General features: G+C 40.5%; 1 protein-coding gene across 10 annotated transcripts in view; it reads left to right on the top strand.

Annotated features, from left to right (window-relative positions):
• RUNX1T1 (RUNX1 partner transcriptional co-repressor 1) overlaps positions 1-16,670 on the top strand; it is a 108,108-nt gene that overhangs the window by 22,184 nt on the left and 69,254 nt on the right. The window contains exon 1 of one of the 10 annotated variants that reach the window (XM_015855921.3): positions 11,309-11,862. The exons of 7 other annotated variants lie outside the window; for them this stretch is intronic. In XM_015855921.3, coding sequence (XP_015711407.1) covers positions 11,856-11,862 — 7 coding nt within the window. In that variant the 5' untranslated portion in view covers positions 11,309-11,855. Of the gene's footprint in view, positions 1-11,308; positions 11,863-12,743; positions 12,872-16,670 lie in introns of those variants that run through there. 2 more of the 10 variants (XM_085537224.1, XM_085537222.1) reach the window with 2 other exon arrangements.

Consider the following 16,670-nt stretch of genomic DNA (forward strand, 5'->3'; position numbering starts at 1 on the left):
AAACACTGGCGGACGGGGAAGGGAGGAAATTCACAGAGAATAACTGAGTTTGAGAGCAGCTACATTGAAAGCAGGGTGTAAGGGTGAGCGTATGGCATTTGTATTTATTTTAATTTGTAAAGTACAACCTTAGAAACCTTTGAGATGAACAGACTGTGAGAATAGGATATATTTATTAGTAAACTGAAACAAAGCACTTCAGCTTAAGTTCCCTTTCCAAAGTGAATATCTGAGTATGCAGAGTTTGGTTTCCCTTTTTTTCCTCGCGGTGATGTGCTGAGGCTCTGATAACATTAATGGGCTTTGCCCCACATGGAGCAGCAAGTGTATTGTAGCACTGCTCACTGATCCCAGGTCAGTGTGATGCGTGAAATCAATTTATTTGAATCTCTTTGCCTGTATAGGAATTTGGCGGCGTGCCAGTTGTTTTCATTTAATGTTCTTTGTGTTGAACACAGACAAGCAGGCACGCTTTTGTGCTCCCCTTTCTTCTGGTCTCTCTCTCTCAGCCAATATTCTATTCTGTGGGTTTTCAGAAGAAGTAAGAATATGTTACCCTTTCTAAAATCATTTTGTTTAAATAGTATTTAAAGAGCGTAGAAACTGGGTCAGCCAGTGAGCAGCATGTGCAGGGCTTTCACAGACTATAGGTGGTAGCACCTGCCTTCTACCCTTTCTTAAATATAGGAAAAAAATAGAGAGATGAGACACTGGTTTATTTTTTTCTGATTCTATGATTTATACCATTATGCAAAGCAAAGACTCAGAAAGTGAAAAATAATAATAAGTGTTGGGTTGGATAATAATAACTGGTTGGATGGATGAATCAGAGAGACTTTTCAGGATCTTCCACATTTTGAATAATGACCTGAACGTAAGCATTAATTCGGGAATTCTTTGCTTCATGCATTCTTCCCTTCCTCCATGTAATCTTGCGACTGTATCTGAGGAGCAGCTCTCAGAAAGTAATTGTCTCCTTCCTTTTTCCTTCTTCCTACGAAAAAGCAGCAAGGCATATGGAACACCAACCAATTTAGTCCTTCTGAAACAGCAAAAGGAGTAGGCAGCAGCAGCACATAATTCCAGGAGGATTTGTTTTAGAGCTTGGCACTGGGAGAGAGGGGAGCAGAGCAGAAGACTGTTGATGCTGCAGGCAGTCCTTGCGGAAGTTGATAGGCAGAAGTGTGGAGCCGCAGCGCAGGGGTCAGACTTGTACACATCAGCCCCGTTTCCTTGTTTAATTACCTGAAGAGCAAAACATCCAGGCTGAGAGTGTGTGAAAATGCAGTATCTCGAGCTGCAGTTTGCCGCTCTGACATCCTGCGAGGCCAGCCCTGTCTGTCCACACACGTCAGGGCCGGTTCCTGACAGCGGGCTATCTCTGCTGGGCCTGGGTTCCTTCCATTCAGGAGGCATTGTGTGCAGGAGGGCTTGGTCAGGAATCTGAGGTTCCTGCCGGTTCTTCCAGCCCGGACAACACTGTGACAGATAGGCCTGATTTTTTTTTTTTTCTTTTTAAAAGAATAATAACAATAATAATAATAAAAAATTGGCTCTTTTTAGTCTTTCCCTTGTAATTCTGGCATTGGTAGAACACCGACTGAAACAAAACAGGTTAACCCTTTCGCTTCTGAACTCATGGTTTTTCCTTTTGCTTTATTGTTCTCTCTCCCTTCACTTAACCTCTCTCATTTTCAGAGGATCCTTCTGAGGATCAAGACCTTTCAGACTTGAGCTTGTGCTGCGCAGCAAATGAAAGAAAATTTTGAAGATGTTTTTTGTTCTTTGTGTAATCATGAATGTAATCATCATACTTGGCACTCCAAGTCTCTCATTTTCAGCATGCTTGGCAACATTACTTTTATTCATCCCATGGCATAAAACCAAGCCAGTGTTTGTTCTGGCATGGCCTATTGAAACAATGGTGGCAGCTATCAGCACTTCCATTCTTAGTACTCATGTGATTTTCTTAGGTGTCCGACTTTGCATTCAGTTTTGAAATACTGAGGTTGGTTGTAGTTGTTGTTCATAGGTATTGAGTGTTGAGGGAATTCCCTGTGACCCATGGAGTCTTTCTGTGGCTGAGGCTGGGAGGTACTTAAACATCAGCCCTAGGTAGAAAATCTGCTATCATGTAAAGGTCAAGGTTGCAGATGCTTAAATTAGGTAAAGGTACTGAAAAGCACAGAATGTGTATATCATATTTGTTTGTTTGTTTTCCTGATTGATAGGAAATTAAAATTTGATTTTTTTGTCTGAATGGTAAAGAATATGACTTAGTTGGATACATTTAATTGTTTATAGCACAGTACTGTAAATAATTGTGTTGACAGTCACAAGGTGCAAGTAGCAGAGGAAGGGAACATGTTTATCTGGCTTTGCAGCACAAATCAGTGCAGCATGTGACTGTTATGTTTCATTGTTGTGGGCAAAAGCTGGTCCAAAAATGTATTTGTGGTTATAGGAGTGGAGAACAGAGAGCTAAAAGTTAACTATGGTTTCCTTTTCTTTTACACCATAGGCTTTCAGTCCAATCTGTAGAGTTATTTCTGTAGTTGTGCAGGACGTTTTCACGTGCTAATGGCTTTGGTTACTTTGTAGGTGTGATCAAAATTGCTCGAACAGTCACTTACATTTTCCCTGCTAGTATTTCATTAGGATTTTGTAATAAAGATTTAAAGGCATACTCTTCCTGCGCAGAAACATTAACGGCCATTACCAGGAAAGGGTTTATAGGGGATTCCTCATTAGGAGAATGTGCCCTTCCACCGGCATCTGCAGCTGTGAGTACACACAGCATAATGGGACCAAAAGAGTCATTATGATCTATTGTGCTCCTAATCCTCCATCTAAGAAGGATTTGCAGGGGATGCTACAACAAAAGAGCTGTTACAGTGTGCCAGATCGATAATCATGATCTAATAAATTCTTAAATATGTACACAATACTCCACCTTTTAGAATCAAGCCCCCTTTTTCAGTAGGTTCCTATGCTATTCTGGTGTACCTGGTCTGGCCTTTAAGTAAAAGTGAATTACTTAAACGCACAGTTTTAAATCCTTTTATCCTTACATACTGTAGAGAAGCTATAGCATAAACAAATATTGCTTGAATCTATAGGATGAAAAAAAGTTGGTTTATGGTCAGGGCCATGTTTCCACAGGGCTTGTGTATATGCAGGAAATAACATGTCAGTATGAACATGTGTGTCCCTCCTTCTGTTGTATGACACACTTTTACATTTTTCTAGACTTCTTAATCCAATGAACTGGCCATGACCTAGCCAGACATTGCCAGTCTCAGCTTGCAGCATAGGAAAAGCAAACTCCCCACCCATGGGTGGTGACAACAGCAGCCACACTGTCCTTCCTCCCACCCACTGGGTATCCAGCTCCCCTCTGAAAACATCAGAAAAGGGTAACGCATAGTTCATGGCTGCAACATCAGAAATCCCTTGGAGGAGATAATGGTTTTCAATCATTATTCCATTTGAAACTGGAGGGGAAAAAAGCCTAGCTTGGCTATATCTTCAAGCCACTGCTGTGACAGTTTTGCTTAAGGAAAATTCTCGCAGAAAACAGTCCCAAGCTGCATTAAAACTGTCACCTTGTGTTGTCCAGGCTCTTTCTACTGCTCTTTGCAGATGTTCTGCTAGTGTGAAGTGCCATAATTTGCTCTTGGTATGAAATTCCACTTCATAATCACCTCTTATGTTCCTCTCCTGCTTCTCTTCTGAGTGGTTACAGCTAAGCACCATGTGGAGTGCAACACAATTAGATAAAATAAAACTGTATGTAAAAGCTTGTGTTTGTACAGATCCCTCCCTGTTCCTTAAGAAACAAAGATTTTGAATGGTAACTCCTTAGCTGTGATTGGATTCATCTGGGGCTAACTAAAAGCACAGATCTTCTGTCAGCCTCTTTTGCATCTGGGGACTTTCTCCTCAGATTGCACATTTGGTGAATCCATTTGGGATTGGTTTTGGTTGTGGAAACTGACTGGGATGTAGAAGGGTCAGAAGATGGGCACATAATCGAGGACAGAGGGGTAGTACTGATGGCAGAGAGAGGAGAGGAACTCTGAACTGGCAAGTGAAAAAAAAATGCTAGAAAAGGTGTAACTAAGGAAACAATGGAGAGGTGGAGGAAATTTATGGAAATCAATACTTTGCCTTTGTCACTCAAACAATAATCCTTTCCATCATCAAGGGCTGAAGGACTGTGTACTGATTATGCTGTGTTTCTAGACACTGAACTGCATTAGAGCAGTTCACTTGGTGATATTGCTTTGCCATTTTAGCAATTACAGGCTCTGCCAGTGGGTTGTCCTATTATAACTGTGAGAAGACTCATCCATAGCCGCTTTTCTGTTAAGACTTAATTTTCTTCCCGTAAAAAGGTGCCCCCCTGCCTTTATTTCATTAGATCTTCTCCTTCATCAGGGAAATTTAAAATATTTGATGAGGAAGTGGCTTTCTCACCTGGCTCTGGAAAACAGCTTAAATGGAGAAGTAATGTTTAGCTGTTAAGGATAAGCTTGAATATTTATTTACAGCCCTCATTCATTGCGCTTTTGAATTTACTCAGAGGTTGACTGGTTTAATACAAAAATAAAGGTATTAACAATAAACAGCAACATACCGTGCAGCACTACTGCTATGATGCTACTGGTGCTGCTGTTTACATGAGTGCATACAGTGGCCTGGTTTCCAGCCCACTGTACTGGAGACCAGTGTAAAGGTTTTATTGTCTGATATAAGAATGAGCTCTATCTTCTGAACGCTTATCAGCCTTTTTTTATAAGCTCATTTTCCGTTTACTGTTGAGTACGTACACATATATAATGTATATACACATGTATTATTCAACAAAGTATCATTCAGCATAGTATTTTCTAATTTCACTTTTTTTGAAATAATATTTTATTGAAGAATGCTATTCTCTAATTTCACTTCTTTGACTCTTTTCAATGACTATTGTGGTTTGCAAATCTATATTGAAAGTGCTCAAGTGCTCAACAACAGTAGATTCCTATCAGGGCTCCTTTGAACAAAGCTTTTGTACGATTATAAATGGAGTAAATAAGTACAAATTGATCAATACTTGACAGAAGGGCAAAGAAGGGAGGTCAAGAGGTAGGAATATTTCCATATAAAACATTTTCTCTGTTGAAAATGGCAGTAAGAGCATAAATAAACGTGTATCGCTGTGTATTTGCTCCACCTGGTGGATTTTCTTGAAAGTGTTTTTAGTCTTTGCTGATAAGGGAAACTGTCTTTAATTAAACACAAAACATACTACCCAGAGTAAAGACAGCCCTTTAATTTAGAGTAGCAATAGCACTGCAAAAGACAGATTTGGGAAAGAAAACATTAAAACTAGGAACTTCTCTTGGTCACTCTCGGTCAGTACAGTAATCTCCATGAGAACATAGAGTTTCCAAGCAATTAATGAGGACTGTTTACTTTTGGACTAGAGCTTTGTAAATAAAAGGTCCAAATGCAAGACTTCTTAGGTTGCATGTCATCAGGAGAAGTGAGGATCTGCCATGTTGCCCCCAAACCCACCCCACAGCCAGGAATTCTTGAGCGCAGTGCTAAGAAGGGCAGCGCTACTGAGAAAGAGTTCTGCATTCAAATGTTAGCACTGTGCATCGGCATAATGTCTGTCTGTCATTAACCTGGCTTTGCAAACATTATTTTCTTTGGAATTCTTAAGGACTCGATTATGCTTTGATCATCGCATTGTTCTCCTTAGGTTATTTTTTTCCTTTAGAGTGTAATGGTTCCCTAACAGAAGGTGAAGTTTAGAAAATAGTGTCTCCATATGCAAGGGATTTGGAGACCTTTTTATTGTCTTTAAAAATGTCATTCATAGTCCTCATTAGCATTTATTGTTGCAAGCTTACAAGCAGAAAATGTGAAATTGGTATGTCATGAATAGCTCCACAGAGCTCGAGAGCCCTGAAATTTTGCCTGCAGTGTGGTGTGGGGCAGGCATTGAGAGAAAGCTGTCCAGATGGCTGCCAGCACAGAGCGGAGCTGCAGGTTTTTGTCTCTGGTGCTGAGAGGAGGGAAAGTTCACTGGAGCATACGCTATCACCCCTTGCGTTTTAACAAAACTCACTCGCCATCAGTCAAAACGGGGAGGTGGTGACATTGAAACAAAAGTTTTCAATATAATGTAACAGTCCTTGTCAAATGAATAAAATATGTTTAGTTAGTGTCACAAATATTGACGTGTTACGAAGAAAAATGCAAGGCTCAAATTTATGGCAAGTGGTTGATCCTCTTTCACAGAAATATGCTCTCACGTTATCTTTATTATGAAAATCCCATGCATTGAAATGACATTGATTAGAGGTCAAAACTAGGGTTAATATACTACAGCAGGAGGAGTTTCCCTACCCATGTTGAACGAGCAAACACTCTGAGCTTCAAGTCAAAAGGCAACTGATAGCTTGAGCTCCTCCCCCTTTTTTTTTTGGGTGTGTGTATGGGGGGTAGGGGATCTTAAAATATGACCCTGTTTGAACAGGACCAGGTATCATTGCTCAGGCATCTCTGGGGCGCACCAGCTGTGTTTCTTCTTCTGTCAGTGAAGTGGCATCTTCAGTATTCCATTGTGTCCTTTCAGAAATGATACCAAATCAGTATAAAATTTTCCATAGTGCCTTGGTGATGTTTATCCTTAGATGATGTGGTAATTTTCTTAGAATATGAATAAAATTAACAGTCAATTCTAATTTACTTTGCCTCCATTGTAGCAAATGCTTTATTTAATAAAGATGTAAGGGAAAACTTGATTTAGGTCAGATGGAGCAAAGGAAATGGGCACCACAGCAGGTGTGTACATGTGACCATACCCGTGTGTATGAGGTGTGCACGTAGAGTACAACAGCATGTTCTCTGAAGGACTGAAGCCTGTGTTGGCCCTCCTGTTCTTAAGCAATTAATTTTCAGTTGACCTATTCTTCTCCTCCCATGGATCTTTATATGTCATTTTTATTGTTTTAAACTTGAAGTACACCTGAAATGCCACTCAGATTTCTGACAGCTTTCAACAAGAATGATTTTTTTGGATTCTTTTCTGACCAAAGGACAATGAGCAGTCTAGACTGCCATGCCTGTCCTGCTACCAAGGTTGCTTTTTCTTAACAGATAATTTGAAATCCGTTTTTAGAGGACTAATTTTTGATTTTACTACTGAATATGACTTTAATTTTTCCTAAGTGAAAAAAGAGAAGACTGCTTTCTCATCTCAAATGCATTTATTCCAGTATTCCTTTAGTTAGCACTAGGTGTAGCATGATGAAGAATTTCTATTAGACAAGCAAGAATATTTACTTCCCAACTTGATAAGTGTAGCTTTAAGATATTAGGTATTTGTATAGGTAATCTCAGTCTGTGTTTCACAGAGTTATGTATGTTTTAAATGTCCCATTTGTCTTTTCTTCCTCCAAGTCCAGAAAGCCTTGCCAATAAGGAAATGCTTAGGGAAATGTTTACTCTTGTCTGGCACATGTTTTGTGTTGCATGTATTAAGAGCTGCTGTTGTAGATAAGAACATATCTCCCTGGAATATTTCAATTCTATTTCCTAGTGAAGAAACAGAAGTTTATGAAGATGTGGCTTTTATTAATACCTTGAGATCTTTTGAGATGGCACAGTAGAAATGGGAGGGTAGTTGCACTGTCATGGAAAAAGTTGTGTGGAAGGTACTGTGGCACATCATGAGTAGGCTGTTGTTGCATCAGGCAATAGGAAATCACTGGCAGCCAGAAATCAGTGAGCATCTCTCGGAGGTGTTGCCTTTGCTGTTGTTTGGTTTGATGGTCAACTGAAGAAAGTTAAGAAAGCATCCCGAAGTAGTTGTCCTGTCTCCACAATCAGCTCTACAGCTTGCACATTACTTGGGTTTGCCCTGTCAGTGGGATGCCTTAAGAAAACACTAATAGCTTCCAGCTGGGTGGAAAATCAAAACGTTTGGGGGCCGACAAAACTAGCGGATTTGAATTTGAAAGCCCAGCTAATGCCTCCATTTTTATTTACCACTCGCCCATAAAAGATTATTTTCCAATATGTCAGCCTCATTTGGTGGCCAGTGGTCTGAAAGTGAGAGTCGAGCAAGGAAGCGGGGAAATCTGGACATTAGTGAGTCCGCCCTTTCAAGCTGGTGTGCCACTTTGTGGGATGGCCTCTCCTCGGGCTGGGGGGGTCCTAATGACCATTCATCAATGCTCGTTGACTGATCATTGAGTGCCTTCTCATTCAGTTTATCAAGTCTTGCACATAAAAAGTCAGAATAAGCATTATTCAGCTTTGTTAAAGCCAACTAGGAGTAAAATGCTCCATTTGAACCCATTTTGCCCTTGGTTTTTCACTTTGTTAATGCAGTCCTGCTTAAATGAGTGCTTTTATTGGGTCGGTTAGAATATCTGAAACTATTAATTCTCTTGTATTGAATAGCTGGTGGCAGGCCAGAGCAGATGGGGTAGAAAACTATTTGGTTGGGTGTATTGCTTTCAATTAGGATCAATGAGGTTTCAGCTCCTTTGAATTAACTCACTTAATACCCACTGTGTGAAGTCACAATGTATCACAACAGTCTGCTCTAAGTCGAGCGGGAAGTTGAGAAGTCCTACAGAAAATCTTTGAGTTAAATTCTTCCTTCACTGTTAATAGAGACCTTTCATTAACTACAGATGCGTTTCAGTGGACTTCAAGTCCCTCTTATTAAGCTACGTTTAATCTGAAAGCACTTTCTATGCTTTCAAATGGTAGTCATTTGGAATTTTTCTTCTCCATCAAAGCAGTGCAATAGCAACTTCATAACAAATTTGGTGGGGGACAAATATGTAAGTATGGAGGCTGCACTGCTCACTTTTACTCATTTCCAAAATTAAAAGTTGTCAAGGATTAATTGAAATTACTTTGCAGCCTTTTGAGTGATTCCTTAAGGAGCCACCCCAGAGGGACTGAAGGTGCTGCCCTGCCTGAAGGTTGGCTTCTGGATTTTTCTTTCTCATTGTATCCCTTTCATTTTGGTGTCACTTGTAACACCGACTCTTGTGATAATACAGAACCATTCATTTGTTTAAACCATTGCATTTCCTTTCCTCAGTTGGGAGATGCAGAGAATAAAACTGTTTTATAGAATGGACTGTCCAGCCTCACTTGGCCTGCTAAAATTTCAGGACCGGCACAAAGACTGTTAGAGCAGTCTTCAAATGACTGCTATAAAAACGGGGGTGGGGAGAGAGAATAAATATCCACAGATATTTATTCAGGGAGGGCTGCCAAATGGGTTGCAGCCTGCCTCAGTGTATTAAATAATGAGAGGGAAAAACTATTCATGCAGCTGGCTGCTTGAGAAAATGCTGAAGTAGTCTCAGATGCACAGGCATTCTGTGAGCCCTTCCACGAGCAGACTTCTAGGTGAGAATCTCCAGGGATCCAGGTTTTGTTGACATGGATCAATTTAAATGGCAATTACTGTAGTCAGATAACAGCTTAAAAAGGCTTTTTACACACAGAAAAGATGCATAATCACACAGCATATGGAAGTTCAATTTCGCGAGCTGCAGTCTGTGGATTTACAATGTACTGATATTAAGATCTACTCTTAAGAGTGAATATCGTTCGGTTTTATTAAAATGCATCATACCTTTGACACGTTACTTTCTGCTCTGAAGTTGATTCGGGCTGCATCTACGTTGATGAAAGATTGTATTTCCAACTGTGAAAATGTTTTTCCTTTCATGTAGAGTACAGCATTAAAAAAAGAAAAACAGCTTGGCGAATACAATACTAACTGCCTGGTTTTAAATAGTGCAGTGAATAATAAAACAAAAAGAATGCTAAATTCTTTCAAGGCCTTGGTGGTGGAATGGACTTCAGTGTTATTCTTTCCCTGCCTTCCACTGTGAGTGCATTTTGTTGTGGAAACGTTTCCATGTTGGGATGGTTCTCTTTGGCTCTCCAGTGCAAAAATCCATTACACAGAACTTCACTTACAGGGGATATATCTGTTAATCTTGAAGGAATGGCCTCCCTCAAGTAGAGATGCAGTACCTTGTTGGCTGTGGAATATTTACTAGGGTGAATGGAGATGATGTTTGCTTCTCCTATCCCCCCGAATTCACCAGTGCTGTGCTTGGAGCCCCTTGTTTAAGTGAAGCTAAACAGTGGCACTCGGATACCCTGAAAAAATTATCATGGAAACATTGGCAAATGAAGTGACTCATTTGTTTTAAGTCAGAAATATTCATGAGTCCAGGCCGGATGTTGGAGGGGTTGTTATTTTTCACTTAATTTTGCATGTGTGTTCTTTCCTAAGTAGATCTTTATCAGCTCTGTGGCAGCTAGCGGAAGGAAAAGGAAGGCCTGAAAGCAGGGCTGTTCTCTGCACTACAGGCAGAAGGTGGCATAACACAAATCAAGAGATGCATAAATAAGTACAAAAGGATGAGTCTTATGCTGACAAGAAGGCAGCTTCTGAAGATCTGCGTGAGAGCTGCTGGTTTCTTATATGGGTTTGATTGTGTACTGAAAGGCAGAATCGAACCAGAACATGTGTGCTAATTGCTGGAGAAATGCTCGTTACTAAAACAGGAGGTTTTGCAAGCAGTGAATTGAAGGGGAGCTGGAAAAAGAAGATATTTTCCCTCGTGCCTGGAATTCTGTGCAAGGCTATACGTGCTACAGAAGGCATGCGAGCCAGGCGTGTGCTTCTCCTAAGAGGCAAGGATGTTTTACAAAGGACTAAAGAGGGACTGCTGAGAGGAAAATAGCCAGCTTTAGATAAAGCACTATAACAAAGACTTGTAGTTTTATGTATCATGGTGTCCATTAAAGCTTAATAGGGAAGAGTGCATTGAACCTAGCCAGGCATACGTTTTTCATGTGAAGGATAAACATTGGAGGGGTGTGCAAAATCAGAAACTGGGAGGACATGATTGTTTAGCTTTTGAAAAAGCTTTATGGGGAAGATTTTGTTTTCATCCCCCATGGATCACCACGCAAGGTAGAGGAGAGTAAGCTGTGAATGTTTGGAACATATCAATGCAGGAATCCCAGGGGGTTAAAAGCACTATAGTAAAATAAAAGTGGTCTGCTTTCTAAGTGTGTTCTATTTTACACATACTACTGAGCATCTGAGAAAGGGAGTGATTTTGATACTCTGTTCACCATAGTAAAACAGCATAATAACGAACAAAGTGTGGGGAAGGGAGAGGAAGGAGGGGGGACCCTCTTCTCTGTCGCAGTGCACGTTTTGTGTTTCCAGCTAAATAAACAAACGTAGTCCTACAGAGTTCAAAATGATGGCTGTTAAAATAAAGAATGAATTTGTTTCCACTTTTGGAGGAGAGCCGATCAGAAGCGATGCTTTCCTCTAATTGCTTTCAGCAAGAGAAGGGGTTAACTTTTAAAGAAAAATGAATAATTCAGTGTTGAGCTTATCACTCCACATTTTACTTTCTATTCTTCGGTCATCTGGAACTTGGTGTGAAAGGTAGAGTAAAAGGAGTCAGCTGAGGGGAGCCAGGGTTGTGATAATTTGCACACACATCCCTGTCATTGTTCTGCCTGAAGAGACAGGGCTGGGTTCAAGGCCACATGTGCTCCTGTCATCATTCACATTTCTGCTCCAAGTGCAATCCAGAGTGTCAGCTCTCCATCTGTCTTTGCCTGGCAAACGCACGCGCCCAGCATCCTGCCTCCAGCGACGCTGCCACAGCCAGCTCCGATGGCCCCGCTCGCGTCTCCCCTCTCATTCCAGAACAGGAGGCATTGAGCCCGAAATAAGCCTGCTTTGAGGAGAGAGCCATTTACAGGGTGGTATATTTTATCCGAGGATGCCTGGTGAGTTAAAATTATCATAGCTCTTTTGCTTGTAAATGAGGAAACGCTAATTGTTTTTTGATAGTTGGTGTTTTTTCTTTTTTTTTTCTTGCTTTTTTTTTTCTTGCTTTTTTTTTTTTTTTTTAAATATAGATGATGATTTGCAAGCTGATACAGGGACGGAGTGCTTGGGGGATGCTAATTCTGTTGTGTGTGTGTTTGGGGGAGGGGAATGTGAGCGAGGAAACTGCCCAAGATGCTACTTGCAGCAGGACTGGATGGTTTGGCGCAAAGGGATGGAGATAGCAGAAAGTGACCGTGTCTGGGGGTGTGGGTCCCTGCGTGGGGGGTCATTTTAACGGGGAGAAAGGCAGCTTCGTGTTGTCCTTAGGGACTGTCAGCTGCACCTCGGGTCTGGGGATGTTGTATCGGGGGAGGTCAGTTGCAGCTGAAGTGATCTCCTTGAAAAGCTGTTTGTGTCGGAGGAGTGAGGGAGATTTATAAACCGAATTCTTGTGGCATTGTCCTAAATAGCAGCGCTTAACTGTCACCGGGCAGATTGCAGAAATATGTTAATGCAAAATAAAACAATGAAAAAATCTGCTGAATGAGAGAAATTGCCGCCGTGCTGGAAATTTTAATAGATTGGTTTCCTCGGGAAAATATTATCCTTGGATCTTAGAATCACTTGTTTTCATCAGCAATAGCACTTATCAATTAGACATCGCTTCTCTGTGGGGTGATTTATCTGAGGGCTTTGCTCAAGGATCGACCGCAGTAGAGGGGTTGAATCTGGTGTGTGCTGTTTGTTTATTCCTTTCGGGTAAGGACTGGGCAGAGACATGTGCCTGATTACAACAGCCTGTGTCTCGATAAAAAAAGACAGCGCCGAGCCTACAGCTGGCTGGTTCGTGTGGATTATTTGGGTAGGACAGGCAGAAGAGGCTATGCTTGATCACAGGGAGTCTGTGCACCACGCAGATGGTGTTTTGAAACAGTATCTGCCAGTTTGCTGCAACCGCAGTTGCATGTAGGTATTGCCAGTTGTTGGAGGAATGTTTTCCTTTTAGGATTTTTCTACATGGTCGTACCCCACTGCTGGTATGTTTGCTGATCTCCTGGTTGTAACAAGGAAGTGGGCACAGTTTGCTCAAAGCACAGGGCTAAGAGGATTTATATGGTTGAAATATGGGCAAATTAATTTGCATAGATAACAACTGAGGACTACGAAAGGTCAATTTAACCCTTTATACCTAAAATTTGATTTGCATGCATTATGTTCCTTGGAATGTGGTCTTCATTAGAAATATCACGGTAATTCATTAATTTGGAAAACTGCATTCTGCCTAATGTGGCTTCGCTGACATTTTCCTTGTGTTTGTATGAGACTGTTCTTGTGCGGCTTTCTAAATCTGTGCTTTATTAAGATATTTAATTGTACTGAACTGTCACCAGCCCAACAGTTTTGATCCTCATGTCTATCATCTGGGGTATTAGCAGACAGTATTGGAACTCCAAGAGCAGAGGTTTTTGAGAAACCTATTAAGCCTTTGGCATTCAAATTACTTAATCTACCTGCTGGTTAAAATTTCATGTATCTTTAATCAAAATGGCACGCGCTGCGCTTGAGTATGTGTGCTCTTATCGATGCTTGTGTAGCTTTACCACTGAATAGACGTTTAATTTCCAGCATTCCCTCAGAGCAATAGCAAGGAAGAAGTGTGTTTTAATGTCAGCTCCGAGTGTTAGAAAACCTTGCACTTGGATACAGAGAATACACTAACAGCTGTGACTGGGAGCATGTGCCAGAATGGAGATACTTGAACAGATCTGACACTTGGCTATTTTTGACACCCATCTGCACTTTTTTACTCTCCTCTAGGATGAACTGCCTCTCAATCTGTTCACAGCATATTTTAGCCCTTTAATATTGTGGCATTGGTTTTTTTCAAATGGGCATTATTAGCCATCTGGGGCAGATTTTGTATTTTAAAAGTAAGCACATTATGTACAGAAGATTAAAAGGATGTGTATTTTTATGTAATCTGATATTATGTCAGTGCCTTTTGTGTGTGTGTGTGAAGTCTTGATTTCAGAAGCATCCCTTCCCAGTAGTTCTGACATCCAAAGTCCTCCTTATTTTGGAGAAAGAACAGGAAGTAATAAAAGCGGGCTCTGGTTTATGTGTAGCGATAACACTTTCACACGGAATACATTTGCTCTTCAAAGGCCAACCCTTCTTATTGCTGTTACGGTGACTGGCCACTCACCTTCCCACTAACCCGCTACTGAAAGCCAGGGCAGAAAGGCTTGCTAATGAAACACTGTAAAAGCCATAGAGATCTCTGCTAAGGCATTGCTGTGGCTCAGAGAAAAGTCCATCGGAAGCTAATCCTGTTAACGGGAAGCTCCAGTAACCGAGTTAACCATGCTGTCCTTGTGTTCGGGGCTCGAGGAACTGCTTATCTCTAAATAATTGATGCTGGAGAAACGGTGTTCATATCTAATCCTGTATACTGGTTCATTTGATTACTGTGTTTTCTTTCATAGTTGTATATATATGTATATATATATCTATATCACTGTTTACTCCAGACTTTATTTATGAAACATTACAAATCTATCAGTCATTTTATAGGACTTTCAAAGAACAGATGTTGGCCTACAAAATGCTTTATTATTGCCCATGGCAGTGTTCAGCATGGTTTCCTTAAAAGGACAATCAGTGATCACAGTCATTGTAGCCCAGAAATAATGCTGTTCTTTCAGAAGATGGCCTGGTATTAGGTCAGACCACCCTTTCTTTACTTCTGCTCTCCAGATGTGGCTGCTACTTTTTTTTTTTCTTTTTTCTTTTTTTTTTTTTTTAAGTTCGTGTTTAAAAAAAAAAAAAAAAAGAGGGTTTGTTTTCAAAATCTGGTTTTACTTAAGATATCTCCATCCTGGAGTGCATTTCATAAATTGCCCACATATTTTTCTTAGCAGAGAACTTAACTGGCTGTAATTTTTAACACATGGCCACATCATGTGATATTTTCAAAACATTTGCACATAGCTTTAAGAAGGTCCCAGCAGAAATGATCCATCATCTCACAGCCAGCCTGTTTCTTAACAGCATATCTGCATTTTCCATTTAGCAGAGCTATATATTATTAGCTTACATTTTGGGTAGTAAAACAGTGCATTGCTGATTGTAAAACATGAACTTTATTATCTGCTGAAAATTGATTTGGCATTTATAGCCACTGTGTACTAGACTGGCTTTCTGGTTTTAACATTAGTGCTTGCAAGTGATGATTTGTTTAAAGAACAGAAACAAAATTGCCATGGACATAACTGCGAGTGTCCTAGTAACTGAACATTTGGATTATCCACCTGTTTTTTAAATACATGCTTCTAAATGCTGTTCTACAGCAAAAGTCTCCTAACAGTCTATTAACTGACTTGTTCAGTTTTAAGTTGCAGTTGCTATGCTGTTATATTAGGACAATTCTGTGTCTTATAAAACAAGTTTCCTGCCAAACAGGGAAAATGTGTCTGGAAATACTTAAGTCCGAGTGTTAACCTTGCATCATTATTCCAATCATCCTACATAATGTCTTTATCTTAGGATTCCGATAGCAGCAAAAAGCTCCTTCCTTTGGAGGACTGTGGGTCATGGGGTTCCTCAGATATGCAGTATAGGTTTCAGGACACAACATTATAATGACTGCTTTTCAAATTTTTAAAGTTTCTTTATTCTTTCTGGTAGCAATAAATTCCAAAGTCTGCATGGCACTATTGCACTTATTTCAACCCAAGGGGCTATGAACCACATCTTGCTGCATATGTGTAGAAAGTAATGCATGCATTGTGGGATGCAGATCATACTGCTGAAAGAGCAGTAATAGATACATTTTTTAAGCAGTGTCCCAAATGGTCTTTTTTTCCATGAAGATTTAGTGATTCTAAGCTGAGACTCTTACTTAGCTGGTGTTTCCTTGGTGCGTGCGCAGCTTATAGCGACAAGCACTTCTTGGTTTGAGGACTTAGGACTACATGGTAATACATAAATGCCAATTAAGGCATAGCCATCATTGCTTGCTAATCAATGTGATCTGTGTAAATTTTTTTTTTTTTTTTTAATTAATAAAAGACCTGAATACCAGTTTGGGGTAAAGTAAATTCTAAAATGATGTGATGTGCACATTTGAAAGAAATGAAGCAGCTGATTCACATAAGACTACAAGGGGACATGGTATGTGGTCATCTGCGAGAGCATTACATATGCCTGTACCACTTCTCTGGTTGGTTTGCTGCATCCTTTTGTTGTCAAATTATACATACAAAATCAACTTGGTCTTTTACTGTCAGATTAGACTAAGGCTAAGTGCAAAAGAGGACTTTGACACTTGAAACTGTAGCTAACTTCCAAATGCAAAGTTGCAAATGCAGAGTTGCATGCCTTTGGACTACTCAGCTCTCTCCTAATCCCAGCTGCATAGCAGTTGCATCTCTGAAGCTTTCCAAGCACAGATATCTGCATCTGTGCCTGCTAAGATTTGTCTCCATGCTGTAGGGTTAAGCAGTGCCGAGTTCACGCCTGTGTCTTGCTGGAATTGAAGCATTTCTATATCTGGGTTGTTTGAACAGTTGGATCTGGTAGGTAATCTGGGAGAATGTCCAATGCCTATTTAGAAACACTGGTCGCTACACAAGTGCAGGCTTATTTTCTGTTCCCAGAAATGGGCGTGGTGTCAAATGAAGCACAGGGTGAGTGATGCTGGGGCAAATAGAGGTTGAATTGGGAAATCCATGGGCCCAGCAACACTTGGATCTTCTGTTGTACA

This window comes from Coturnix japonica, chromosome 2 (genome assembly GCF_054131305.1).
Source record: "Coturnix japonica strain WE chromosome 2, WE-NBRP24, whole genome shotgun sequence".
Lineage (NCBI taxonomy): Eukaryota > Metazoa > Chordata > Aves > Galliformes > Phasianidae > Coturnix > Coturnix japonica.